At 40.2% G+C, this 27,454-nt stretch overlaps 1 protein-coding gene across 1 annotated transcript in view; it reads right to left on the minus strand.

The window, feature by feature from the left end:
* WIF1 (Wnt inhibitory factor 1) overlaps positions 1–27,454 on the minus strand; it is a 153,293-nt gene that overhangs the window by 18,594 nt on the left and 107,245 nt on the right. The window contains exons 5-9 of the mRNA XM_077469847.1: positions 27,335–27,430; positions 23,741–23,836; positions 20,855–20,950; positions 16,034–16,129; positions 9,370–9,465 (exon numbers count right to left, since the gene is read on the minus strand). Of these exons, the coding sequence (XP_077325973.1) occupies positions 9,370–9,465; positions 16,034–16,129; positions 20,855–20,950; positions 23,741–23,836; positions 27,335–27,430 (480 nt within the window). The remainder of the gene's footprint in view (positions 1–9,369; positions 9,466–16,033; positions 16,130–20,854; positions 20,951–23,740; positions 23,837–27,334; positions 27,431–27,454) is intronic.

The raw sequence follows: 27,454 nt of genomic DNA on the forward strand, positions 1-27,454 counted from the left end.
ATGAGTTTCTGGACTCCTGACAAACCCTTGCATCTTTCATCCAGTGCTGCACTGACGTTTCTGGATTCTGAGTCATGGGGAAGTAAAAGAATTGTCAAAGGATCTGCAGGAAAAGGTAGTTAAACTGTATAAAAAAGGAAAGGGATATAAAAAAAACTATCCAAGGAATTAAGAATGTCAATCAGCAGTGTTCAAACTCTAATCAAGAAGTGGAAAATGAGGGGTTCTGTTGAAACCAAATCACAGTCAGGTAGACAAACTAAAATTTCAGGCACAACTGCCAGGAAAATTGTTGAGGATGCAAAGAAACACCCACAAATAACTTCAGCTGAAATACAGGACTCTCTGAAAACATGTGCTGTGGCTGTTTCAAGATGCACAATAAGGAGGCACTTGAAGAAAGATGGGCTGCATGGTTGAGTTGCCAGAAGAAAGCCATTATGCAAATGCCACAAAGTATCCCGCTTATAATATGTCAAACAGCATAGAGACAAGCCTCAAACCTTCTGGCACAAAATCATTTGTAGTGATGAGACCAAAATTGAGCTTTTTGCCCACAACCATAAACGCTTCAATTGGAGATGAGTCAACAAAGCCTATGATGAAAGGTACACCATTCTTACTATGAAACATGGAGGTTGATCGCTGATGTTTTGGGATGTGTGAACTACAAAGGCACAGGAAATGCGGTCTCAAACATGCAGTTCATGCAAGACAGCCCAAGAATTTACAGGAACTGGAGTCTTTTTGCCCAAAGGAATGGCCAGCTTTACCATCTGAGAAGATAAAGAGCCTCATCCACAAATACCACAAAAGACTTCAAGCTGTCATTGATGTTAAAGGGCAAAATACTGGTATTAAGAACTAGGGTATGTAAACTTATGATCAGGGTCATTTGGGTAGTTTCTTTTCTAATTATGATTTAAAAAGAGTAAACACAGTTGATTGATAATAAATGGCTTCAGCCAAACACTAACCATGCATGAAAGAAAAGTTTGTGGGTTATCATTCATATTCTCAGAAAAATGGCCAAGAAATCATAAATTCTGCCAGGGTATGTACACTTATGAGCACAACTGTAACTGCATCTGATACTTGTTTATAAAGAAATACAGGATCCTTTAGTCGTACTTGAAGGAAATCTATGCAGGCAGGACCATGAAAGCACATTTTCATTTTTATAACAACAGCACTGTAATAAGAATGCAAACAATATTACTTTTGAAAATCCAATATAAGCTTACTTAGAAAAAACTTTTATATTGTGAGTGCTGCCTGTCTGCTGGTCATTGCTTTCCTCAACTTTTCCATGTATGCTTTGCAGTTTCTCTTCTGCTGTTTACTTTTGAATCTCCATGGACTATATATCCCATGGTACCTTACTGCCTGCAAACCTGTACAGACCCCGCCTCTGGAAACTCTCCCTCTCGGCACCTCTGTAGTTAAAGTGGAGTTGCCCCCCCCCCCCCCCCCCAAAAAAAAACAGTAATGTTGCTAAAAAAAGAAAAAAAAACATTTGTAAAAATTTATTTTAACTCACCTCTAAATGGCTGTTGCTAGGGGGTCCCTCGTAGTCTGCCTCCTTCAGTGCCTGGGCTGGTGACATCACTTCCCTTCGGTGCAGGAAGGGCTCAGTTCTGCCCCTTCCCTCCTGTCAATTATCTGGGACACGTGACAGGTCTCAGATGATTGCACGGCCACTCACGGAGTGCGGCGCCGCTCGCTCATGCGCAGTGGGTGCCCGGCTGTGCAACCACAGCCGGGCGTCCACAGTTAAAATGCCGGTTCCGCCGAACAGAGGGGGAGACAAGCGGGGCTTCGTTCCCCCGCATTGCTGGACCCTGGGACAGGTAAGTGTCCGATTATTAAAAGTCAACAGCTGCAGTATTTGTAGCTGCTGACTTTTTTTTTTAAATGGGCACCCTGCTTTAAGAAGACAAGCTCTGTGAAAGGTGTAAAACAACAGTGCCTTCTCACAGGGCACAGTGACTATGTGTCTCAGCGTTCAAAGAGGTAAATGTGGGAGGACTCCACAAAGTAAGTTTACCCACTTCAGAGTAATAAGAGTAGACTAGAAATATTTTAAATACAATGTGGAAATGAATATAGGGTTTTATGTTTTGACCATAGATACATTTTAAGTTGTCTGGTTTTGTTAGATACACTTTTAACCAGATTTTGATTGCAAAAAAACAAATATATGCATATACAGTATACAGTAGGTTTGTCATGGTTATGCAGTGATCTTCCTGTTTGCTTACCTCCCCTCATGTGTTCAGACTAAGAGGCCAGCCACTTCCACCTGGTGGTTTTTATAACCTCTCCTCTAAGCATGGCTCCACCCCAGGCCCTATCAGGGAACCTTATATTAACCTGTGCACTGCAAGCCAAGAGTGTTGATCAACCATTGTGTATTCCTTTGTGTGTTTAGCTTCCTGTTACCTGCCGTGTGCTCTTCTGTTGTTCCGTTACCGACTTTGGCGTGTCTTTGACTATCCCTGTTTGCCTGTGATCCTGACCTTTTGGCGTGTCCCTGACTATTCCCGTCTGCTTGTGGCCCAGACCTTGGCTTTGTCCCTCACCATCCCTATCCTCCTGTTGCCTACTGTGGGTGTGAGCTGGGGGACCCTGGGGTTCGCGACCTGGAGCCAGTTGCAGCCAAGTCCATCCTCACCACTCGAGACTCTGGTGAACACCTGCTGGCTCTTAGACTCCGCGCCCCTGGAAATCTTACGCTCTAACCCCGGTAGATCCTGTCTCCCGTCCGCAGCAGTCAGCCGTAGGGTCCACAACCTTGCGGTGCACTCCTGATCCCTACGGTGTGCATCTGTCACCTCGCCTCAAGGTGACCTGACAAGGTTACCTTGATTACTTTGGTTATTTCTTTAACCAAACTACTACTTTACATTGTAGCAAAGTGACATTTGTTCAGTGTTGTCACGTGAAATATATAATAAAATATTTACAAAAATGTGAGGGGTGTACTTACTTTTGTGAGATACTGTATGTAGGGAGAGTTGCTTCATCTCTATGTATCACCTGAGGCTATTCACTTCTCTGGGTATAGGAGAGGGTTTACAACCACTTTAAATGCAGAATTTGATAGTTGAGGCAATATTCAATTTTATATCTGTAATTACCTTGAACTGCAGGTTATTACTCAAGGAGACAGGTACACAGCAGCCATGGGAACCCTTTCTTATTCAGTCCTGATTAAGTATTTGCCCCCATTTACTCAGTAGTGAACAGATAGGACAAAAATAAAGGAAAAAAGCAAACTCACTTTATAAATGCTGTTTGGTGCTGTAACCTCTTAGCCCTTGTACACACGGTCGGACATTCCTATGGAAAATGTCCGATCGGACCGTGTTGTCAGATAATCCGACTGTGTGTGGGCTCCATCGGATATATTCCGACGGACAAAGTTTTAGAGCTGGGCTATAAAACTTTCCGACAACATGATCCGATCGGTCTTTGTCCGATTGTGTGTAGAGAATTCCGATCAGACAAAGTGCCACGCATGCTCAGATCAAATTCCTAGAGCAAAGCTATTGGCAACTAGCCTGAACGTAGTCCCGTTGTAACGAAATAACGTCATCACGGATTGGATTTTCCGACAACTTTGTCCGACCGTATGCAACACAAGTTTCGGACAAAATCGGATGGATTTTGTTGTCAGAATGTCCGACCGTGTGTACAAAGGCTTATGCTTCTGTTTTAGGTATAGTCCTATGAAGCCCATGCAGTAAATATAGCTCCAAGGTGAGGGAGGAGAGTGGGGCAGTAGGTTTTTATCCGTTACTACAAGCCTTGTTGGGTTATTGTAGAATCCTTGTTTTAAGGGCCCTCAAACAAGAATTATTGCAAATAAAAAAAATATATAGAATTTCTGTTGCTACTAATAGAAAGCAATCATGCCCTCTAGAATGTCCTAATTGACTAATTGTAGAGCTCTGACATATATCTGGCTTCTTAGATGAAAATGAAACATTATAAACAATTTCTTATGGTCAGGAAAATTTCTAGCTTACTTTTGGAAACGTCTTCATCAGCACTTGAAATCAAACTTTTTACAGCACAGTTACTTTTTTGGCTCTTTTAGAGTAGAACCCTTGTTAAGCCATTGCTGTGTGTGTATATTATGTCTCTTACTCTATGTCACTGTTTGTTCAGCATACTTACAGATTTTGTAAACAGTTCTGCACAGTGCATGAATGCATAAGCACAGATCTATTTGAAGTCCTGTCACACTCTATAATAGTACCTATCATTATCTGCCAGCATCATCAGATTAAAAGCTTGCATTGGACAGTAGCCAAAACTTCTATGCCAGTTTAAACTTCTGTGGTGGTCTGGCTCCTGTCATACTGAACTTTGAAAGGTAAAAGTACCCTAACTATTGGATATTTTGAGTGACATTGGGAAATGGGCATTTCACAGACAGGGAGCCTTTATCACACGATCCGTGTGATAGAACAAGACATATACAAAGTGGCAGCAATGCTAGAGTAGCATTTGGCTAAATATATCTTTTTATTCTATAAAAGTATTTTGTATCATGCATCACCCAAGTAGACCGAAAATTGCTTTCAAAGGATAGTGATCTGCTAGAGGAAGGAATCCACAATTCCGCGTAGGCTATTTAATACCAGCGAGCTTTTGAAAAATGGAAAAACTGGAATAATGGAAAAATATGGTTGTTGTCACCTGCAACCAATCAGGTTTTACTATTTAAGGCCCAATCTAATTTGGAAAAAGAAAACAAGGAATCAAGCTTGAGGCCAGCAAATGTCAACCAGGGTTCTGTGGAACCTTAGGGTTCATCCAGAGGTTTTTAAGGGCTACTTAAGTTGTTGCTGATTAACCTTCCATTTTATGAGGCCTGCATAGTCCTAGGGCCAACACCACTTGGCAAAGTCAGCTGCAGGACACCAATGATCTTGTTAGTAGTCTGTAAGGGATTATGCTGCCTGCTACAGTAATCTAGATGTTCTTTCCATTGCCCATCAATGCAAGGGGTGTTTTTTCCCATTGAACACCAATGAATTCATTTTAGCAGGGTTCCTCAAGAACTAAAACATATTTCAATGGTTCCTCAAGAACTAAAAAAATATTTCATGGGTTCCTTTGGGGAAAAGGGTTTAGAAAGGCTGCTATAGAAAGTCCATATAGATCTTGATTTTACTGCTGGTTGAATGAAGAACGTAGTAAATTGGATTACATGAATTCCTCTGTCCTGTCAGAAAGTAGGGCAGAAATGGAGGAAAAAGACAGCCATGGTAGTTCACACCAAGGAAAACAATACCCCAAACTCGATTTATCTTTTCTTCTTCACAGTAGGTGAGCGTGTGCCTCCTTACTATTGCACTCACATGTAATGTCTATTTAAAAAAGCAGATCATAACATCTGTTGTAAAACAGAAACACATACATGCATTCCAGTCATTCTTGTTTATGGTTGGCAACTAATGAAAACCCAGTTTTTCTAGTGCTGTGTTTCATCAGGAATTTACAGATATAAAAAAAGATATAACACATTAGTAATAATATGCTTGGCTTTAAATACAATTTCTATAAAAGTGGTATTTTAGTAATCAGCCTTTTTTGCGGAAAACATTGACTGTGCACTAAGCTGACACTTTGGCAGTTTTCACAATGGGCAATTAGTCGCAACATTTACTTAAGTGAAAGATACTGGGCAGGACCAAAAACAAGATCATGTATCTGTATTTTTGGTTCCATGACCACCATTTATACAAAACTGATACATCATGTATCAGATAAATAACATAAATGTATAATACCAGTGGCTTTATTTTGTTTTATATACATAGTGTATTTTTAAGTAAACTGTTAAAAGTACTTAATGCGTACCCTCTGTACTTACTGTTTGGGAGATTTATAAAACAAACTGCGATTACTCAGTACAAAGTGATAAGGTAAAAGTGCTGCCAACCTAACTACAGCCAACATCAGCTAGAACGCTATAAATAGAGAAAACGGCATGCTGTTTTCAATCATAAATGAAAAGAAAACAAGTAAAAATGTATCTTCTATTAAATAGAATGTTTACTAACCCTGAAGATCATCATAAGCCAAAAGCAAGGAAAGGGCAACCAACGGCAGCATAACATAAAAAATAAAAAAAAAACTACAAATGGGTTTCTGAAGTTTAGTTAATTTGAAAAGGACATGTACAAATTGCCATTGGTTCACCAAGGAAAGTTTGGCTGCCATGTGATTTCTCTTCTCTTCCTGTTCTGTCTGTCATCTGTCATCTAGACAGGAAGTGAGAGAAAATCTCCCTCATGGGAACACAGGTAGCAATAAAATCCTGATAGAATCTGGCAACCATGGCTTAACTCTCTCAACTCCCCACATCTTATACAACTTTGAATGCAAGGAAATTCTCACTCTCCCTTTGTTTGGAGTCCTATGGCCCTCTTAAAGTGATTGTAAAGTCTTGTTTTTTGTTTTTGTTTTTGTTTTTTTATAAAAAAACATGGTATACTTACCTGCCCTGTGTAGTGGTTTTGAACAGAGCAGTCCTTCACTTCTCGGGTCCCTCTTGGGTGCTCCTGGGCCCTCCCTCCTGTCGAATGCACCCACAGCAAGAAGCTGAGCCAAGCTGCAGTTCCATATGTCCATTCAGACATGGAGCTGTGGTTTGCCCCCCCCCATCCTATAATGGTGTTGTGGTAAGTTGCACAATTAAAAAAGACAAAAAAAAATATAATAATATTATTGAAATTACTAGAAAAAAAAGCCTTTGAAAATTAGTTTGCAATAACTCCATCAGTATCACCAGCAAAGCAGCTTCATTATTATCCCATTAAAGAATAAGAGAATTGTACGCTGCATTTGGAGATTTCATAATTTGCCATGTCACGAATGTTAATTCTCCATTAAGAATGCTAGTTTACAAGACCGACCGCTTTTGCTTCCGAGCATGCGTGTTTGTACTTTGGACTTTTGTCCAACGGACTTGTGTACACACGATCGGAAAATCCGACAACACACATTTGTTGGCGGAAAGACATGCTAGCCAACATTTGTTGGCGGAAAGTCTGACAACTGTCCGATGGAGCGTAAACATGGTGGGATTTTCCGCCAACAGCCTGACATCCAACATTTCCCGTCGGAAGATCCGATCGTGTGTACTGTGCTTTATTTGTATGCAATCAGAAAAAATTATGTCAATAATGTCAATGCTTTTAACATTTTTAAATATTTATATTTTACTGGTTTCTATTCATCAATTTTACATTTGCAAAGTGAACACACAAAAGAAAAATCTTCATCAAATGATTACATTAACTCTTTAAAGCGGAGTTCCACCGAAAAGTGGAACTTCCACTCATTTGATTCCTCCCCCCCTCCGGTGACACAATTGGCACTTTACAGGGGGGAGGGTGGTGCAGATACCTGTATAAGGCAACGCAACTCAGGCATGCGCACTAGGGAACAGGGAAGTGAAGCCGCAATGCTTCACTTCCTGATTCCCTCAATGAGACCCTGGGACAGGTAAGTCTCCATTTATTAAAAGTCAGCAGCTGCAGTATTTGTAGGTGCTGGCATTTAATATTTTTTTTTTAGGTGGACTCCCTCTTTAAGCTCCCTGGCGGAATGATTATGTACAATTTTTGAATATCAAAGCAGTACATTATTTTGCATGGAAATTAGGCATTTTATATTGTAGGCCTATAATTCTTAGGAATAACTCACTTAAATCTCTCCAAACAAGAGTCTAGTAGACATCCCGGGTATGATAAAGTTTGAAACACGAAATCATAAATTATAATGTAATAAATAACTATAAATAATTATAACAAATAATAATATAATAATAGTAAATTTCATTCAATAATGTAATCAAATCAAACAAGCTAAATTTGTCCAAACAAGGGTGCAATATTACTAGTCACTGTAATACTAGACACTTCATATTGGTTTAGTAAACATCTTAGGTATGATACATTTTGAAACATGGGACTGCACAAAGGCAGACATTACAATTAGGACAATGAAACCTGGTTTCCTTTTTGGATTTTCTTTCCACTGTCATCTCGCTTTGACTGAGGTCAAATGATTTGATAACATGTAATCCTATAAGATTACGATCTATTGAGTGTGTGTTGTGATTTGTACTTTTTGAAATTGCCACCTGTTCCACCCCCATGCGTTGCGACGCTTGCAGAGAATGGAACCCGGAACACGCAGAGCATCGGGCGGAGGATCTGGCCGGGGGACACAGCGGGAGTACTTTGCGGGATCCTAAGGACAAGGTAAGTACATGTTCCTGGATACTGCAATGCAATCCTGAGTGTGGTTTGGGGTTACTGCTATTGGTACTGAAAATGAACACACTCGAGAATACCACCATGGAGCTTAAATCATCTTTGGCTTAACAAAAACAGCATTATTTCAAAATGGTACACTAATAACAATAATGTTTACAGTTCAAATTCGAATGGAATTCAATGTAAAATTTGAGTGGAATTTCAATTCAAATTTTGTTTAGTTATTCAGGGATTTCGGTAAAATTAATTTGTACTGTAATTCGGGGATTCGGATATATCCAAATCTCCGAATAACAAAAATGTTGTCACAATATTTATTCAGAACAAAACACACCACATATGTCTAGCAAGAAAGGATCCTGCCCTTGTACACACCCTATCCAATGCTAAAATATTTGAGTTAGGATTTAATATCCCATTTCATTTATACACCATAGCCACAGATGACTAATGCTGTGTATATATACTGTATATACTGTGGGGGTTATTTACGAAAGGCAAATCCACTTTGCACTGCAAGTGCACATGGAAGTGCAGTCGCTCTAAATCTAAGGGGTAGATCTGAAATGAGTGGAAGCTCTGCTGATTTTATCATACAATCACGTGCAAGCTAAAATGCTGTTTTTTTTTATTTTCCTTGCATATCCCCATCAAATCTACTGCGACTTTACTTCCAAATTTACTTCCAGTGCACTTGCAGTGCAAAGTGGATTTTCCTTTAGTAAATAACCCTGTGTGTGTGTGTGTGTGTGTGTGTGTGTGTGTGTGTGTGTGTGTATATATATATATATATTTATTTATTTACGATATGTATACACTGGTTATTATTACTTGAAGATAAAATATGAATAGTTAAAGTAAGAGCTCGATCACACCAGCCTGCATGCTTAAACATGTGCAATCTGACATTCATTGTATAGGAGCAGTTATGTCTGCATTTTTACACAACACACTACAAATAATTGTTTTCTATGTACTCCTGTGTTGAGCTTGCGTTAATCTATGCAGAAAGCATTACTGAGCCCTGCAAAAAAATCCCAGAAGTTCAGTAAATATGGTAAAAACTTACGTTTATTACAGTATCTGCCATTCCATCCTTCCTTACATTGGCATTTGTTTGGTTCAATGCAGGTTCCATGTGATCCACAGGAGGGTTCACACACAGCTATAGAGGTAAGAAATAGGCTTATATATTGGTTAACTATCCAGTGGAATAATAATTCATTCCAAACACATTTCACAATGGCTAATAAAAAAAAATAACACTCTTTCATCTAGAATCTAGTTGCAACATAGTGAGACAGCTAAACTCATAAATGAATAACATCCAAATATTTTAAAATACAGTGACCTGTCAACTCAGAACAAATGCATGCTCCAATCCAATACGCAAAAGTAATAAAAATACTCACCAAAAACAAATTCCATGGATTCTATATCTGCCAATTTCCACTTGCTGACAGTTCAAAGTACAGTATCTCACAAAAGTGAGTACACCCCTCACAGACCAGCATCATGGGCTGTCATGCCAGAAGGAAGCCTCTTCTAAAGATGATGCACAAGAATTACTGGTTACTGGAACCATGTCCTGTGGTCTGATGAGACCAAGATAAACATATTTGGTTCAGATGGTGTCAAGCATGTGTGGCGGCAACCAGGAGAGGAATACAAAGACAAGTGTGTCTTGGCTACAGTCAAGCACGGTGGTTAGAGTGTCAAGGTCTGGGGCTACATGAATGTTTCCAGCACGGGGAAGCTACAGTTCATTGAGGGAACTATGACTGCCAACATGTACTGTGAAACCTCCAAAACAACAACTGCCTTGCTAAAGAAGCTGAGGTAAAGTTGATGGACTGGCCAAGCATGTCTCCAGACCTAAAACCTATTGAGCATCTGTGGGGCAATCACAAATGGAAGGTGGAGGAGCGCAAGGTCTCTAACATCTGTGAAGTCATCATGGAGGAGTGGAAGAGAACTTCAGTGGCGACCTGTGAAGCTCTGGTGAATTCCATGCCCAAGAGGGTTAAGGTAGTGCTGGAAAATAATGGTGGCCACACAAAATATTGACACTTTGGGCCCAATTTGGACATTTTCACTTAGGGGTGTACTGGCTTTTGTTGCCATTAGTTTAGACATTAATGGCTGTGTGTTGAGTTATTTTGAGAGGACAACAAATGTACACTGTTATACAAGCTGTACACTCACTATCTACAGTGCCTTGCGAAAGTATTCGCCCCCCTTGAACTTTTCAACCTTTTGCCACATTTCAGGCTTCAAACATAAAGATATAAAATTTTAATTTTTTGTGAAGAATCACCAACAAGTGGGACACAATTGTGAAGTGGAACGAAATCTATTGGATTTTTGAAACTTTTTTAACTAATAAAAAAATGAAAAGTGGGGCGTGCAAAATTATTCGGCCCCCTTGCGTTAATGCTTTGTAGAGCCACCTTTTGCTGCGTTTACAGCTGCAAGTTGCTTGGGGTATGTCTCTATTAGTTTTGCACATCTAGAGACTGAAATTCTTGCCCATTCTTCCTTGCAAAACAGCTCGAGCTCAGTGAGGTTGGATGGAGAGCGTTTGTGAACAGCAGTTTTCAGCTCTTTCCACAGATTCTTGATTGGATTCAGGTCTGGACTTTGACTTGGCCATTCTAACACCTGGATACGTTTATTTGTGAACCATTCCTTTGTAGATTTTGCTGTATGTTTGGGATCATTGTCTTGTTGGAAGATAAATCTCCGTCCCAGTTTCAGGTCTTTTGCAGACTCCAACAGGTTTTCATCCAGAATGGTCCTGTATTTGGCTGCATCCATCTTCCCCTCAATTTTACTTTCAAAAATTTTTATTAACACAAGATACATACAACGCATAGAAATCTGCATTTCGTCTTGTACAACATGAAGAAAAATAATGACAGATGGTACCTAAGTCCGCATCAAGTTGCAATAGGAGTAACATAAAAGCAATGTAATATATAACTTCTTGAGATCGAACATTTACACGGTCTGGCCATTAGAGTATATAGAAAACGTATACATCTCATGCACAGGCCAGGATGTTGACAGAAAAAAGAGTGCAAAACATCTATGTCCGTGTTTGCAAATAATTACAAAACATTCAAACCATAACTAGTTATACCCAAGGTCACCACTAGGGTGAGCATTTATCACAATTGGGTACATCAATAGGACAGAAATTAAGGTACAAGGCAAAGAGAGTAGAAGAAGGAAAGAAGAAAGAGGAAAAAAGAGAGAAAAGAAGGGGGGAGAAATGAGAAAAGAAAAGTGAGAGAGGGGAAGAGAGATGGTGGGATGGGATTGTAGAGGGAATAAGGAGAGAGAGGTCGGGAAGGTGGGTAAAACGGCCGGCCGGTTTCCCCTCAATTTTAACCATCTTCCCTGTCCCTGCTGAAGAGAAGCAGGCCCAAACCATGATGCTGCCACCACCATGTTTGACAGTGGGGATGGTGTGTTGAGGGTGATGAGCTGTGTTGCTTTTACGCCAAACATATTGTTTTGCATTGTAGGCAAAAAGTTCGATTTTGGTTTCATCTGACCAGAGCACCTTCTTCCACATGTTTGGTGTGTCTCCCAGGTGGCTTGTGGCAAACTTTAGATGAGACTTTTTATGGATATCTTTGAGAAATGGCTTTCTTCTTGCCACTCTTCCATAAAGGCCAGATTTGTGCAGTGTACGACTGATTGTTCTCCTATGGACAGACTCTCCCACCTCAGCTGTAGTTCTCTGCAGTTCATCCAGAGTGATCATGGGCCTCTTGGCTGCATCTCTGATCAGTCTTCTCCTTGTCTGAGCTGAAAGTTTAGAGGGACGGCCAGGTCTTGGTAGATTTGCAGTGGTCTGATACTCCTTCCATTTCAAAATGATCGCTTGCACAGTGCTCCTTGGGATGTTTAAAGCTTAGGAAATCTTTTTGTATCCAAATCCGGCTTTAAACTTCTCCACAACAGTATTATGGACCTGCCTGGTGTGTTCCTTGGTCTTCATGATGCTCTCTGCGCTTTCAACAGAACCCTGAGACTATCACAGAGCAGGTGCATTTATACAGAGACTTGATTACACACAGGTGGATTCTATTTATCACCATTAGTCATTTAGGACAACATTGGATCATTCAGAGATCCTCGCTGAACTTCTGGAGTGAGTTTGCTGCACTGAAAGTAAAGGGGCCGAATAATTTTGCACGCAACACTTTTCAGTTTTTTATTTGCTAAAAAAGTTTAAAATATCCAATAGATTTCGTTCCACTTCACAATTGTGCCCCACTTGTTGGTGATTCTTCACAAAAAATTAAAATTTTATATCTTTATGTTTGAAGCCTGAAATGTGGCAAAAGGTTGAAAAGTTCAAGGGGGGCGAATACTTTCGCAAGGCACTGTAATATTGCAGCAAAGTGTAATTTCTTCAATGTTGTCACATGAAAAGATATAATAAAATATTTACAAAAATGTGAGCGGTGTACTCACTTTTGTGAGATACTGTAGATAGGAGATCTGAAACCAGACTTATCCACTGAAGAAGGTATCTTAAAGGTCGATTCCAATTCAGATTTTTTATTTTTTTTTGAAAACTGACATTTTATAAAATTTTCAATTTTAACAAAGATACAGAAGGAAGAACAATAAGGTACATTTAATGAAGGTAGGTAGTCACAAGCTACATTACTCCGTGTGGCGGGTGGCCTATACCAAATGAGCCGCCAATAGTTATATTCAGTGGTGTGGGCATAAAATTCCGGCTCTCTGGGTCCACTAATAGTATAGCAGAAACAAAAAATACAACATTACATTCACTCAAGCATTACACCACTACCGACGTACATTTACAGGGGGAATTAGATTCCTGCATTCCTCCACTGATCAATTTAGTAAACCTTCATGTGACTTTGATAAAGGAGATTGAGGGGAAAGAGGGAAAATAGGAAAGGTGGATAAAGACACGTAGAGTCGTGTGAACAACCCTAGGACGGGAGAAAAAAGGTACAGATTAGACAAAGAAGGAGAAAGAGGAGGAAAGTAAAGGACGGACGCCCGTCCGACCGACCCGCGCCCCCGCCGTCCCCTCAAACAAGGGGTGGGGGCCTTCATCCTATACCAAAGGTCCCATACCTTGTTATATTTGTCGAGAGTGTTATTTAGAGACACTGTGAGATATTCCATTCGCCTGACGTCTCTGATTCTGGTATGCAACTCAACTAGTGAGGGGATTTCCCTTTTCTTCCATTTTAGAGCAATTAGGCATCGCCCAGCCGTCAACACATGGGCTAGTAGTTTTTGGGAGGATCGGGAGAATGAGGTAGGAGGAAGGCCCAGGAGAAATAGTTTGGGGTCTAATGGTATTTGTACTTCAAAAATGGTTTGTAATAAGGCCTGGACTGTTTCCCAATAGGGGACGACTTGTGGACATGTCCAGTAAATATGGAACAGTGTTCCTACTGCACTAGAGCAGCGCCAGCAGCGGGAGTCAGCGGAGGGGTATAAAGAATGGAGTAGCGACGGAGTTTGATACCAATGTAGCATAACCTTATATTGGTTTTCTTTATATAAGGTGCATACGGAGCTTTTAGCTGCACGCGACCACACCTGCTGCCATGTCTCCAAAGGTCAGATTTTATTTTTAAGTGAGAAGACTTATATGTACTGTGAACGTTTCAATTCTGTCTGTCCTATTTGACTTCCTGCCTATTTAAAGGATGTCAGACAAAACAGGAAGTGTTGGAAAATCACCCCATTTTCTGTCTATTTGGCAGGTGTCTGACAGTACGGGAAGATAAGAGAGATCTTTGCTTTGGGAAAACAAACAGCATTTAAATTCTCGCACTAAAATCTCCTTAACAGATACACAGCCATTAGAACTTATATATCCTAACCATTCCCCTTGTTATCCAAAACAAAGGCTTTAAAGCTTGAGAAAAGTCCTCTGCAAATGATGAACTCCAAAATGTCCTTATGCCCCACCAAAGGTGTAAGCTCTATGCACCCAAAAAAATCTAGATACTTAGTTTAGTCGATAATGTAATATGTTTTAGTGAGAGAAAATCCAGAACACACACAATGTTGGTAACACCTTAGAACAGGTTTGAAAAGCTATGTGCTAACTTGCAGGACCAGTTCAACAAATTATTCATATCAAAATGGTAAAATCTTTAAATGGTAAAATCTATACAGCATATACTGTATGTTAGCAATCATGACTTAAAGCAGTCTTCCAGTCGTGAAAAAAAAAAGTTTTTTTACTGTAGCTGCTGACTTTCAATAAGGACATTTACCTGTGCTGGGAGACCGCAATGTCAGCCCCCTGAGGCCAATCCACCATTGTAACTAAGGGAAACCAGCTGTGGAGCCCTCAGGCTTCACAGCTGGTTTCCTACTGCGCACGGCGCTTTCTGAATGGCCCCGTCATCTTATGGGACACACACAGGTCTCAGAAGGCAGCAGAGGAGGAGGAGGAAATGATGCCCTGGGCCATGGCCAAGGTAAGACAGAAGTACACTCAGTACTTCGTCAAAAAAAAAAACATTATCCAAAAATGAGTGGTGGAGGGGTGATCTTTCCTTTAAGATTAAGTTGTAAAAGTGGGTGGAACTCCGCTTTCAGAATGTTTAAGGCACACTTATATTGTAACCTAAGCCATTAGTTTAAGTGTTTTTTACTCAATGACCAACTCCATGAAAAATGGCTACATTAACTTTAAGGGGACATTGCTGAGTTAATTAAAGTGTGTATTGCTTTTGGTGTGATTCACTATATGGCCTGATAATCACACCTATATGAGCTTGTTGAACATCCTTTTCCAAAACCATGGGCATTAATAGAAATGGCCTCTGAATTTTTCCTATTTAGTCACAAACGCATTTGTGAAGTCAGGTGTTGATGTTGGATGAGAGGACATGGCTCACAACTGGTGTTCCAAATAATTCCAAAGGTGGTCAGTAAGGTTAAGATCTGGGCTCTTTGCAGGCCACTCAAGTTTCTCCATACCAAACTCATCAAACCATGTTTTTATGTAGCTGGCTTTGGGCATGGAACACAGTCATGCTGGATCATAAAAGGGAAGTACACAATCATCTAAAATGTGTTTTTATGATGAAGCATTCACAGTAGTCTTCACTGGAAACACCTGAAATCAACAATTTGCTGGGATGTCCACAACCCTTTAAGCATATAATGTATCTTAGCTTCTCATTTATGCCTAACTACTGTAGCCATTGCAAAGCCACACAGTGGTATCAATCCAGCTGGAGCATCTATTATGTAGAGTAATCAAGTATTTGGAAAATCTAGTTCCAAGCGTGTGATACTGTTATGTCTGAATGTGAAGCTTAACAGACACAAACTAATCCAAGTGGAGTCTCATAGATTGACATCACTCAAAATCATCCTTGTTAACTTTATGTGGACTTCACACTACTTGCTGCACTCAAGGCGCCTACAATCTAACCCCTTATTTCACATGCATACATACACATACTACAACCAATTTAAATTTGACCCAATTAATCTACCAGCATGTCTTTGGAGTGTAGGAGGAAACTGGAGTATCCAGAGGAAACCCACGCAAATGCAGGAAGAACATGCACACTCCTTGCAGCTAGTGTCCTAACTGGGGTAAAAATCAATAACCCTTAAAAAAACATAATAATATTATTCAAATACAATTTAAACCAATGTGTTTCAGAATAAACATTAAGTAGTTAGGAATCTATACTTACGCTTTGAGCACAAATCTCCCTGGTAGCCCTTAGAACATTTGCATTTATTCTTTCCACTACATTTGCCTCCATTTCTGCATGGTTGTTGACATTTACCTAAGGAAGAATGGAACAGTACAAATTTATCATTTTACATAGACATCAGTCATTGGATCTACTAAACAAAATAGTTAGATCCAGTAAAACTTTGGTGCTTATGTCTGTATATTCTTTTTATGTTATTTCTTAAAGAGGAGGGCCAGCTTTAAAAAAAAAAAAAAAAATTAAAAGTCAGCAGCTGCAAACACTGTAGCTGCTGACTTTTAATAAGCAGACATACCTGTCCAGGGTGCCCGCGATGTCGGCTGCCCGAGGCCGACCCGTCCCTCGGCTCTTGGGTCCCGGCGCCACCATTTCAACTAAGGGAAACAGGCAGTGGAGCCTTGCGGCTTCACTGCCCCTTTCCTACTGCGCATGTGCGAGTCGCGCAGCGCTTTGTGAATGGGGCACGCTGTGTTCTGGGACACACAGTTCCCAGAACACAGCGCGGCCCATTACCCAGAAGATGCCGCAAGGAGGAGAGAAGACAGAACATCACCGCGGAGAAGGAAGAGGCAGATTAGGACGATATGCCTAGCAACAGGCATTTCTGTTTTTTCTCATTTTTTTCTCATTTTTAATGTACTTTTGTTTTTCAGGGTGGCCCTCCACTTTAAGTTAATACATGTCAAGTTTATTTAATGAAACTAATTCTCTTTTGAGGTGACAGGCAAGGAAACATTTGACCGCTTGCCGACCGCCTCACATAGGAGTATGATGGCAGAGCGGCTCTCCTATGCCAGATCACATATCTAGTAAGTGATCTGGCTATAACTTTTGCACAAAACAATCAATATACGCTTATTATTACCAAAAATATGTAGCAGAATACATATTGGCCCAAATTTATGAAGAAATTAGATTTTTTTTACATTTTTCTATTGGATATGTTTTATAGCAGAAAGTAAAAAATATATTTTATTTTTCAAATTTTTAATTTTTTTTCATTTATAGTGCGAAAAATAAAAAATCCAGTGGTGATCAAATACCACCAAAAGAAAGCTCTATTTGTGTGAAAAAAATGATACAGCACTGCATGACCATGCAATTGTTAGTTAAAGTAACCCAAAGCCAAAAAATGCCTGTTCTTGAAGGGGGGGGGGGGGTAAATCTTCGGGGGGTCAAGTGGTTAATGTGTTCCCACTCTACAGCCATATTGGGATGAATAGAAATCTGGAGGCCTCCCCTAGATTAGCAGAAGATATCTGTCCCGAAATGCATGATGATATGATTGGTGACCTGTATAGATGGCTATGTAGGGCTGTCAAGGGTTTAAGCACATTGGGTTCTAATGCAAATGCATATTGTGAAAGTTTTCTCAGGAATAACTTCAGTGACAGGCTACTGTGTGATATGGGGCACTCTTTGCTCTTCCATGGACTCTGTCTAGGGTAATGGTTCTCAACTCCTGTCCTTAGGACCCACCAACAGGCCAGATTTTAACCACTTAAGGACCAAGACTCTTTTTGACACTTGTTTACACGTTAAAATATTTTTTTTTTGCTAGAAAATTACTTAGAACCCCCAAACATTATATATATATATATATATATATATATATATTTTCAGACAGCCTAGAGAATAAAATGGCGGTCATTGCAATATTTTATGTCACACCGTATTTGCGCAGCGGTCTTACAAACGCAATTTTTGGGATAAAAATACCTTTTTTTTTAGTTAAAAAATAAGACATCAGTAAAGTTAGCCCAATTTTTTTTTATATTGTGAAAGATAATGTAAATTGATACCCAACATGTCACACTTCAAAATTGCGCACACTCGTGGAATATCGACAAACTTTGGCAAATTTCTGCAGGTTACAATTTTGAGTTACAGAGGTCATGCTACACTGTACCCAAATGAAATTTTTATCATTTTTTTCCCACAAATAGAGCTTTCTTTTGGTGGTATTTGATCACCTCTATGGTTTTTTTTTCTAAACAAATAAAAAAAAAAAATTTTTTTTAAAAAAAAATATGTTTTTTTTGTTTCAGTTTTAAAACTTTGTAAATAAGTACGTTTTCTCCTTCACTGATGGGCACTGATGGGGCTACACTGATGGGCACTGATAAGGCGGCACTGATGGGCACCAATGAGGTGGCACCAATGAAGTGGCACTGATGAGGTGGAATTGATGGACACTGATATGTGGCACTGATAGGCACTGATAGGCGGCACTGATGGGTGGCACTGATGGGCGACACGGATGGGCACTAATAGGTGGCACAAATTGGCACTGATAGCTGGCACGGATTGGCATGGATGGGTGGTACAGATGGGCATGGATAGGCGGCACAGATGGGCATGGATGGGCACTGATAGGCGGCAAAGGTGGGCACTGATAGGCGGCAAAGGTGGGCACTGATACGGCATTGTATTATGTTATACTGTACTAATGGATGCCAATCAGTGCCAAACAATAATGCATGCCAATCAGTGATGCCCATTGTGGGCACTGATTGGCATCCATTATGGGCACTGATTGGCATCCATTGTGGGCTCTGACTGGCATCCCTGGTGGTCTAGTGGCATCCCTGGTGGTCCAGTGTGGGCATCCTCAGGGTGGCTGCACTGATAATCAATCAACACAGACCCCCCCCCTGTCAGAGGAGCAGCCGATCGGCTCTCCTCTACTCGCGTCTAACCGATCACCGGCCTTTTCTATTTACACTGTGATCAGCCTTGATTGGACACAGCTGATCACGTAGTAAAGAGTCTCACGTCATATGACGTCCGGTCAGGATTTTGAAACTACTTTGCCGCCGTCATTTTGCTATAGGGCAGGCGGCAAGTGGTTAAAATTTTTATTTTATTTATTTTATTTTATCTTTTATTTTTTATTTTTACACTGTCCTATTTAAAAAAAAAACACTTTTATTCCTATTAGAACAAATGTAAACATCCCTTGTAATAGAAAAAAACATAACAGGACCACTTAAATGTGAGATCTGGGGTCAAAAAGACCTCAGGTCTTATATTTACACTAAAATGCAATAATAGAAAAAATATATATATTTTTTTTAAATTCTCCTTTAAGAGACGTTTGACATCGCTTCTGCCCTTCAATGCTATGGAGCCGAGCGAGGGCCATTTTTCCCTCACTCAGCATCCAGGTGAGAGACAGGTAAGCGGCAGAGATGGCCTCTCCCGCCACCGATAAAAGTGATCTTGCGTCCACAGAGACCACTTTTATCTCAAAGAGAAATGGACTTTGTTCCTGAAAATACCAGGGTTATGGCAGTTAGCTGCTGCCATAACAACAGTATTTAGGGTCGAAGTACCAATGTACGGGTACGGCTATTTGTGTGAAGTGGGGAGATGCAGACTAGGATACCGCAATCACTGAGCAGCAAATTATATACTGCTGATTACATTGTGCCTCTCCCTATGAATGTTAGTGGACTGTGCTTTAAAGCTGAGTGCCTAACCTAACCATTCCTTATTGGCTATCCTGGGGAGACTTAAAGTGTTACTAAACCCACAACAGTAAAATCAGTGTGTGTATGCAGTAAAGTATGCTTGTTATAGTCACTGTGGAACCTGAGGGGTTAAACCTCTGCATTGTGTGAAAAGACAGATTTTGTCTCCTCTGATCCTCCCTTTCTTCCACTGCCCCCAATCCATTTGCTGATAGTACAGAACTCTACACATGCTCAGTTTGGTGTTCATTGCTAGAGAGTTTTTTTTTTCTTGGGAGGGTGCATGTGATCAGCACAGGGCCAATCAGCACTGTCCAGTCAGAAGGTCAGGGGTCCTGCAGCCTCAAAGGACAGCCAGAGTGGAATGAAAAGTCCTCCTACAAGCTTTAACCAGGTACTGATAGAAGTCATAAGACTACTATACTGTATACTGCTGGTGAGAAAAGGTATTTAGCCGTTTATATTAACTAAAATGATTGCATTTCCGTATTCTGTATACTGTGGGAGACCAGCTATAGTGAATACAGGGTCCTAGGTTTAGTAACAATTTAATCAGTTCTTGGCTGCCTTGGTAAAATATTTTATTCTAAAACTGCCTGCTATCTATGTGTACCCATACCAGGGATGCAGGCTGAATGCAAAACTAAAAAGGAAAAGTAACTCCTGTGATGAACCAAGTAGACTGTAAAGTACAATAGGTTCACAATCTGTGCTTTTAATATTATGGATGTTACACATGAAAGAGAGGCACAATGTTCAAGGCCACAATATGTATGTTCTTTTTAAGTTATGTGCTTTATGATGTAGAAATAAATGATAACTTTTTTTACTTTTTAAAGCTAAGTCATGTTAGATTGTTACCTAAAAAGTCCCATTGGAGAGAAAGAAAGATTGATTGCACATTATGGACAGTTAAGGTAGAACTCCATCACTAGTACATTTTATTTTTTTTACATTTTGGTTTGAGAATTTGCCTTTGTATATTTTCTAACCAAATTCCTGCAAGAAAGGATATACAAAGAGCTCTGAACGCATATATTGCACATACACATGTTCCTACAGGTTAGGATAAATATGAAATGGATTATTTGAATCCCAGCTGATGGGAAAACGTGAACACATCTCTTTCAGCTTCAAATATCACCCTGTTACAGTGGCATGTGTGAAAACCTTTGATGCCAAGCCTCAGAAAATTCTTTGATCTTGACATAAATAAAAGCAGCTTTTAAGTTGCCTTTTTTTTTTTACAACGTTTTAACCTAACACAGACAAGGGTCACATGATCTCTGCTTTACAGTGTACTTGGCTGTGATATGTCACTTACTTATTTCACACTGATCTCCCTCATAACCTGACGGGCAGATACATTTATCTGGGTAAAAGCAGGTTCCTCCATTCAGACAGATGGCCGAACAGTTTGCTGCATGAAGAAAATAATTAGCAAATTGTAAAAAGTATTCACACTTTAGTTATTTTACTAGAAAAGGTAAATTACCATTAGCTCAAATATAGTTAGATAAATATCATTTGCTTCATATTATAATTAAAAAACACGTGCAACCGCTTTTGTCAATGTATGCTAGTTATGCCCCATACACACGATCAGAAATGTTGCCAGCAAATGTCGGATGAGAGCTTTTGGCCAGAAATTCCGACCGTGTGTATGCTCCATCTGACTTTTGCTGGCAGAATTCCAGCCAGCAAAAGATTGAGAGTAGGTTCTCTATTTTTCGGTCAGAAAATCTGAAAATGCATTTGTCTGTATGCAAGTCGGATGTACAAAAAATCACGCATGCTCAGAAACAATTCGACGCATGCTCGGAAGCATTGAACTTAATTTTCTCTGCTCGTTGTACTGCATTCTTCAGAGGACTTTTGTGTGACTATGTGTATGCAAGGCAAGCTTGAGCAGAATTCCGTCAGAAAAACAATCCAAGTTTTTTCTGACTGAGTTTCTGATCATGTGTATGGGGCATCAGAGTAAAAGAAAGTATGGCCAAAGCCTTTTTTGACTATACTTTGCTTCTGGGTCACAGGTGTGCACTGACTTTTGCAGCTTATAGTGTGCTATTGCTTGTTATCAGCTGATGTCACAAAGCCAACTCCAACTTCTCTAAGGATCCTGACAATATTACTGGGAACCACCCAGTTGCCCAGTTTATGGCTGGCTGCATCTCTCAGCCACAAAGCCAGCTGCATCAGCCCCCTCACCAACCCTGGAGTGGCAGAGCAAAGTGCAGAGACTACCAGTCACTGCTCTCCGCTCTGAGAAGACTAAGAGCTGAATGGTCAGTGGTCATGTAATTATGAGGTCATGTGATCTCCCAGTGCACGGGTTTAGAGCTGATAGGGGATAGGTCACACTGATGCTGCATTATAGAGCTGAGTATGTACAGTGATACCTCAGTTCACGAACAACTCGGTTCGCAAACAGAAGAGTTCACAAAAATTTGCTTCAGTATGAAAAAAACGCTGCTTCGGTTCATGAACGCGAGCTGTGACCATCTTTCTTGCTCTGACATGTTCAAATTGAGAAGAGCAGTGCAAGATGAGAGTCTTAGGACAACCAGGCCACTCAGAAACACCCCTTTCACACCACACCGGCCATTGCGTCGGCGGTAAAACGCCACTATTTTTAGCTGCGTTTTACCGCCGGATTTGCGGCGGATTTGTGGCGCATTTCGGCCGCTAGTGGGGCGCTTTTACCCCCGCTAGCAGCCGCAAAAGGGTTAAAACCACTGGCAATACACCGCAATAGCGGCGTTTTGCAGGCGGTATTACAGTGCTGCCCCATTGATTTCAATGGGGAGCAGCGGTGGAGGAGCGGTCCTTCACCGCTCCAAAGAAGCTCCTGGCAGGACTTTTTTCTGACGTCCTGCCAGCGCACCGCTGTAGTGTAGTGTGTGTAGTTCTGTTTTTTTGCCCCTAGATTATTCATTTAAATTGTGGTTTGGGATTGTTTCAAACAAGGATTAAAGAGGAGCTATAGTTGTTTTCTTTTTCTTTTTAGATGTACCCATGAAAGAGGTCAGCTTCATGTAAAAGACCGAATGTAATATATGTTTAAAATCCTTTTTTTGTACATACATTTCATCATTTTATATACAAAAAAAAGTTCAGAAATGATTAACCTGATTTACATTGAACCCTATGGGAAAATTTGCCTCGATCCGCAACCAGTTCAGTTCACGACCAGAGTCGTTTCACAAATTAAGTTCGTGAACCGAGGTATCACTGTATGTTTTTTTTTTTTTCATAGACTCATACTTCTCCTTTAAATTACACTAATATATGCTGCATGTGTTGCTATGATTTCACTACTATAAAGCCCCATACACACTATCAGATTTTCTGCTGATTCTTTCCTTCAGATTTACCAAAACCATATAATATGAGGTCAAACCTTAGGAGTTTCAATGTGTATGCAATCGGGCAGGCCCTTGCACTACATGGTTTTGGTAAATCTGAAGACAAAAGTCAGCAGAAAATCTGATAGTGTGTATGGGGCTTAAAAGTATGATAAACATCTCTTCTATTGGCACTATAGTGTTAAAAGAACTAGTCTGCTAGCAAAGAAATGGGGGGGGGTTCAACCATGATTCAGGTATCTTTGTTTTCAGCTGGCAATTCCCTACTCACAGGAGGTGGAAAGGGCCTACCTCCTTCTGCAGTCACCTTTACTGGGCTCTCCTTTCTGACCCATCTAATAAAAATGAGACGGACAGCATCTGCTTCCTGGGACACAGTGAGAGGTACTGATGTTGTTACTCCCATTGTGTGACATCAGAAACAATGAGGATTTTGTCACTTAAACGGCTTGTTAAAGCCTCTGACCACCACTCTGCACCCCAGTTACTATGTTTTCATGCATAGGGGTCCCTATGATTAAGACTCGGTGGGTGGGGGCAAAACATGTGAGGGGGCATGGTCTGAGGAGCAACATTGACTGAGGTTTTCACATGTATACATCCCCACTAGGATCAGATATGGTGAGCTGCAGTTTTATCTTTAAATTTACTTCAATTTTCAATCTAAAGTAATTAAAGAACACATTGGGCTCCCATAAAACCTCTGAGGCTCTTGTCACTTAGTATATCATGTACTGTACTCTGTTCAAGGGCTTGTTACCTTGTGGATAGCATAATAAAAGTGAAGCCCAAGCAAACCCCCTAAAGGCTTAATATAAAACGTTTATATTCAATTCACATACCTTTATCACAACTGATGCCATAATACCCCGGTGGACAGATACATAGTCCTGGAGTTACACAAAGCCCACCATTTAAGCACCGCGGCATGCAGAGAGCTATAACAAAATTACACAGAGACAAAAAATCAATACACTGTCATTATAAGCATGGTCAGTTTAACAACAATACAGCTTAATTGTAGACCTGCATGTCATATTTAGGGCATGTGAGTACCAATGGCTCAGCCTTTCTATATTTGTACCTGACTGGGTGTATTAAGTAATTTCATTCAGAAGTTTTTTATTACACTCCTTTTCTAGCTCCATTCTTGGATGAGTTGTAATAAGTAGAATTTTTACAGTGACATGACATGTTTGGTTTTTGAATACAAAGGAAGAATAAGATGCAGCATTTAAAAAATTAAAAGTCAAATCAGTTTAATAATATATTTACTAATTTGAATGTGTGATCCATTTGGAGGCATGGTGGTATTATACTGGTTATATGTAATTTCTCTTATTTGTAGTAGGCCTGCAAGAAACTTCAGAATTCCCCCCGATGAAGATACGATTACCCTGTATCGAACAAGTGTAGGGGAGGGGCCAGGACAGTACGACAGGCAGTCTGTCTGTCTAGGAGGAAGCATACACCATTCCAAAACCAGCCACTGTAATATTTGATGCCATATGCAGAGTGGTACACTGACACACCTGGTACATGTGAGTACCCCATTGGGGCACTGTTCTTATTTGTTTAATAAAACATTTAAAGCGATATCACACTATTGAGGCTTTTTATTTCCCATTATTCCCAAGATACTGCGTGGGAAGCCCAGGATCCTGTTACCATTATAGAACCCAGGGGTGATTTACAAGCGTGTATTGACTGAGCGTAATTGCTAAGTCAGACGCTCCAAGGTGAGCATTTAACCGCTTGCCGACCGCATCACGCCGATATACGTCGGCAGAAGGGCTCGTACAGGCAACCTAACGTACCTATTCGTGGCCCTTTAAGAGGCGGCCAGGGGGCATGGTCACCCGTTGGCAAGCTCTGTGAGTCAGGTCGTGGGTCCTGCGGACTCGATCGCTGCGGAGATACCTGCGATCACCTCATGGGGAGGAAGAACGGGGAGATGCTAATGTAAACAGGCATCTCCCTGTTCTGCCTAGTGACAGTGTCACTGATCTCTGCTCCCTGTGATCGGGAGCAGAGATCAGTGACGTGTCACATGTAGCCATGCCCCCACAGTTAGAAACACTCCCCAGGACACACGTAACCCTTACACTGCCCTCTAGCGGTTAACCCCTTCCCTGACAGTGCCATTTACACAGGAATCAGTGCATTTGTATAGGACTGATTGCTGTATAAATGACAATGGTCCCAAAAATGTGTCAAAAATGTCCGATGTGTCTGCCATAATGTCGCAGTCCCAATAAAAATCACTGATCGCCGCCATTACTAATAAAAAATAATTAATTAATAAAATGAATAAAAATGTCATAAATCTCTCCCCTTTTTTTTAAACGCTATAACTTTTGCGCAAACCAATCAATAAATGCTTATTGTGATTTTTTTTTACCAAAAATATGTAGAAGAATACGTATCAGCCTAAACTGGGGGAAAAATTTTTTTTTTAATATTTTTGGGGGATATTTATTATAGCAAAATGTAAAAAATAATGCGTTATTTAAAAATTGTCAATCTTATTTTGTTTATACCGCAAAAAATATAAACTGCAGGGGTGATCAAATATCACCAAAAGAAAGCTCTATTTGTGGGAAAAAAAGGACGTCAATTTTGTTCGGGAGCCATGTCGCACAACTGCGCAATTGTCAGTTAAATAGAAGTGCCAAATCGAAAAAAAGTGCTCTGGTCAGGAAGGGGATAAATTCTTTCGGGGCTGAAGTGGTTAATACCTAGGGGGTCACTGGAATAAGAGCACCAGTTCATGATCTGCAACACCTGTCAATCATCTTTAGACGAATGGATTAATAAGCACGTCAGCAGTGCTATTACCAGATACCACGCATATGCACTTTTTTTCAACAGGACTGCCAAAGTATTGTTTTATAGAAAGACTTGTTTTTGCACAATATCACTTTTTTTTGCTATTTAAAGCAGGACTAGTGTTGTTCCCTATATACCATCGGACACTTATAACTGTGTTACAAAGCACTTGGATGCACATGAGCAGCGTATAATTTACTATTTTTTGTCTAAGTGCACGTGCTTAAGAGACGTGTGTAACGCCTGCAGCTGGTTAGTGATATCTATTAGGCTTTGGTTTGATTGAGGTTCGCAGGAATTTTATTACTTTCCTAAGAAACTTCAGGTATCAGTGTGCTATGGTCCATTCATTCTAATGTCTGTGTTTAATGTATGCCATCTGGGCCATCTTTTAATTTATTTCAGTCTGTCTCTATACTAAACGTTACAGTATACACATCAGAAAAGGAATGCTATTTCCGAAAGTTACAGGGAAGGTAAGAAATTATTTCTGGAAGGATACTCATAACTTCTTGTCTCCCTTAGTAAGCAGCCTCATATTATTGCATGGCCAATGATAAATCTCATTGGTCAGACCACATGGAAGCACAGGCTCATTTCCTAAACACACTGGCAGTACTATGAAAAGAATGCTTCAGGGCTAGCACATGCTTAGCTTGCCTTATTGTTAGCAAATGCTAAATACAAAACAGGAGTGAAACTTTCAGACTACATATTTCCCAAAACATGTCCAAACCACATAGAATGAAATCAATTCAGCTAGAAACGTCAAACTTAAAACCAGGAACTACTAGACGGTAAAAAAAACGAAGACATATAGCAAACATTGATACAAATATTGCACAAAACTGAAGTAGGTTAAACTAAGACAGTTGATAAAGTTTAAGTTAACAGTTATTGTTGCTCTAATCAGAATCATTTATTATAAATAAAACCCTAATTCTACAAAGTGAAAAATTACTTTCACCATAATGAAATGTAAGCTCCGTAAAAACAAAACCATGCCTACGCTCAGTCCTACTCAATCCACAGCGGCTCCCCTTTCATGACTTCAGCTTAGAAGGATTCAAGTCAACCTATACTAAAAAGTGAAGATGTTCTCATGGGATTTAGACTGATAATTTGCTGCTCATTGTTTCTCTGAGGACTTGCTGGAAAGGAAGCTGTGTCTGGGAACCTACATAGAAGCATCTCCTTGTTTCATTCAATCTGTATATGCAGGCTTTCTCCACTTTTCCTGCTGCTTATTGATCATTACTACACAAGTTATCAGATCACTAGTCACGAGGATGGCTGGTCTGACGTGAGGAAGCAAAGTCCTGTTCCTCTATCAAGATTGACACATCCATGCAGAGACACAGTGCAAATTAAGCATGGCATTGGTCTGGGCAAAAGAATAGCTGCAGATATCCTGATGGTCATACTATGGACTAGTACTTGGCCCTCCACATGACTTTCTTCTGGCACAGCTTCTTCTGTAGAGGTCTTAATTGATATTATGTTGTTTTTAAATTTTATAGCCTGATTTTGTAGTTCAATTTTATGATGTAACCAAAGAAAATATGTTTTTCACTTTCAAGATTTGACCAAAGAAATCATGGTTTTACCTTTCTCACAGTGTGGACCATAAAACCCATCTGGACATTCACAGACATGTCTCTCATTACAGTAACCTCCATTTCTACATCCTCCTGGGCACTTAGCTGGAAAAAAAGACAGTGTTGCAA

This window comes from Lithobates pipiens, unplaced genomic scaffold (assembly GCF_037356315.1).
Source record: "Lithobates pipiens isolate NorthernLeopardFrog02 unplaced genomic scaffold, aLitPip1_a1.2 Scaffold_8, whole genome shotgun sequence".
NCBI lineage: Eukaryota > Metazoa > Chordata > Amphibia > Anura > Ranidae > Lithobates > Lithobates pipiens.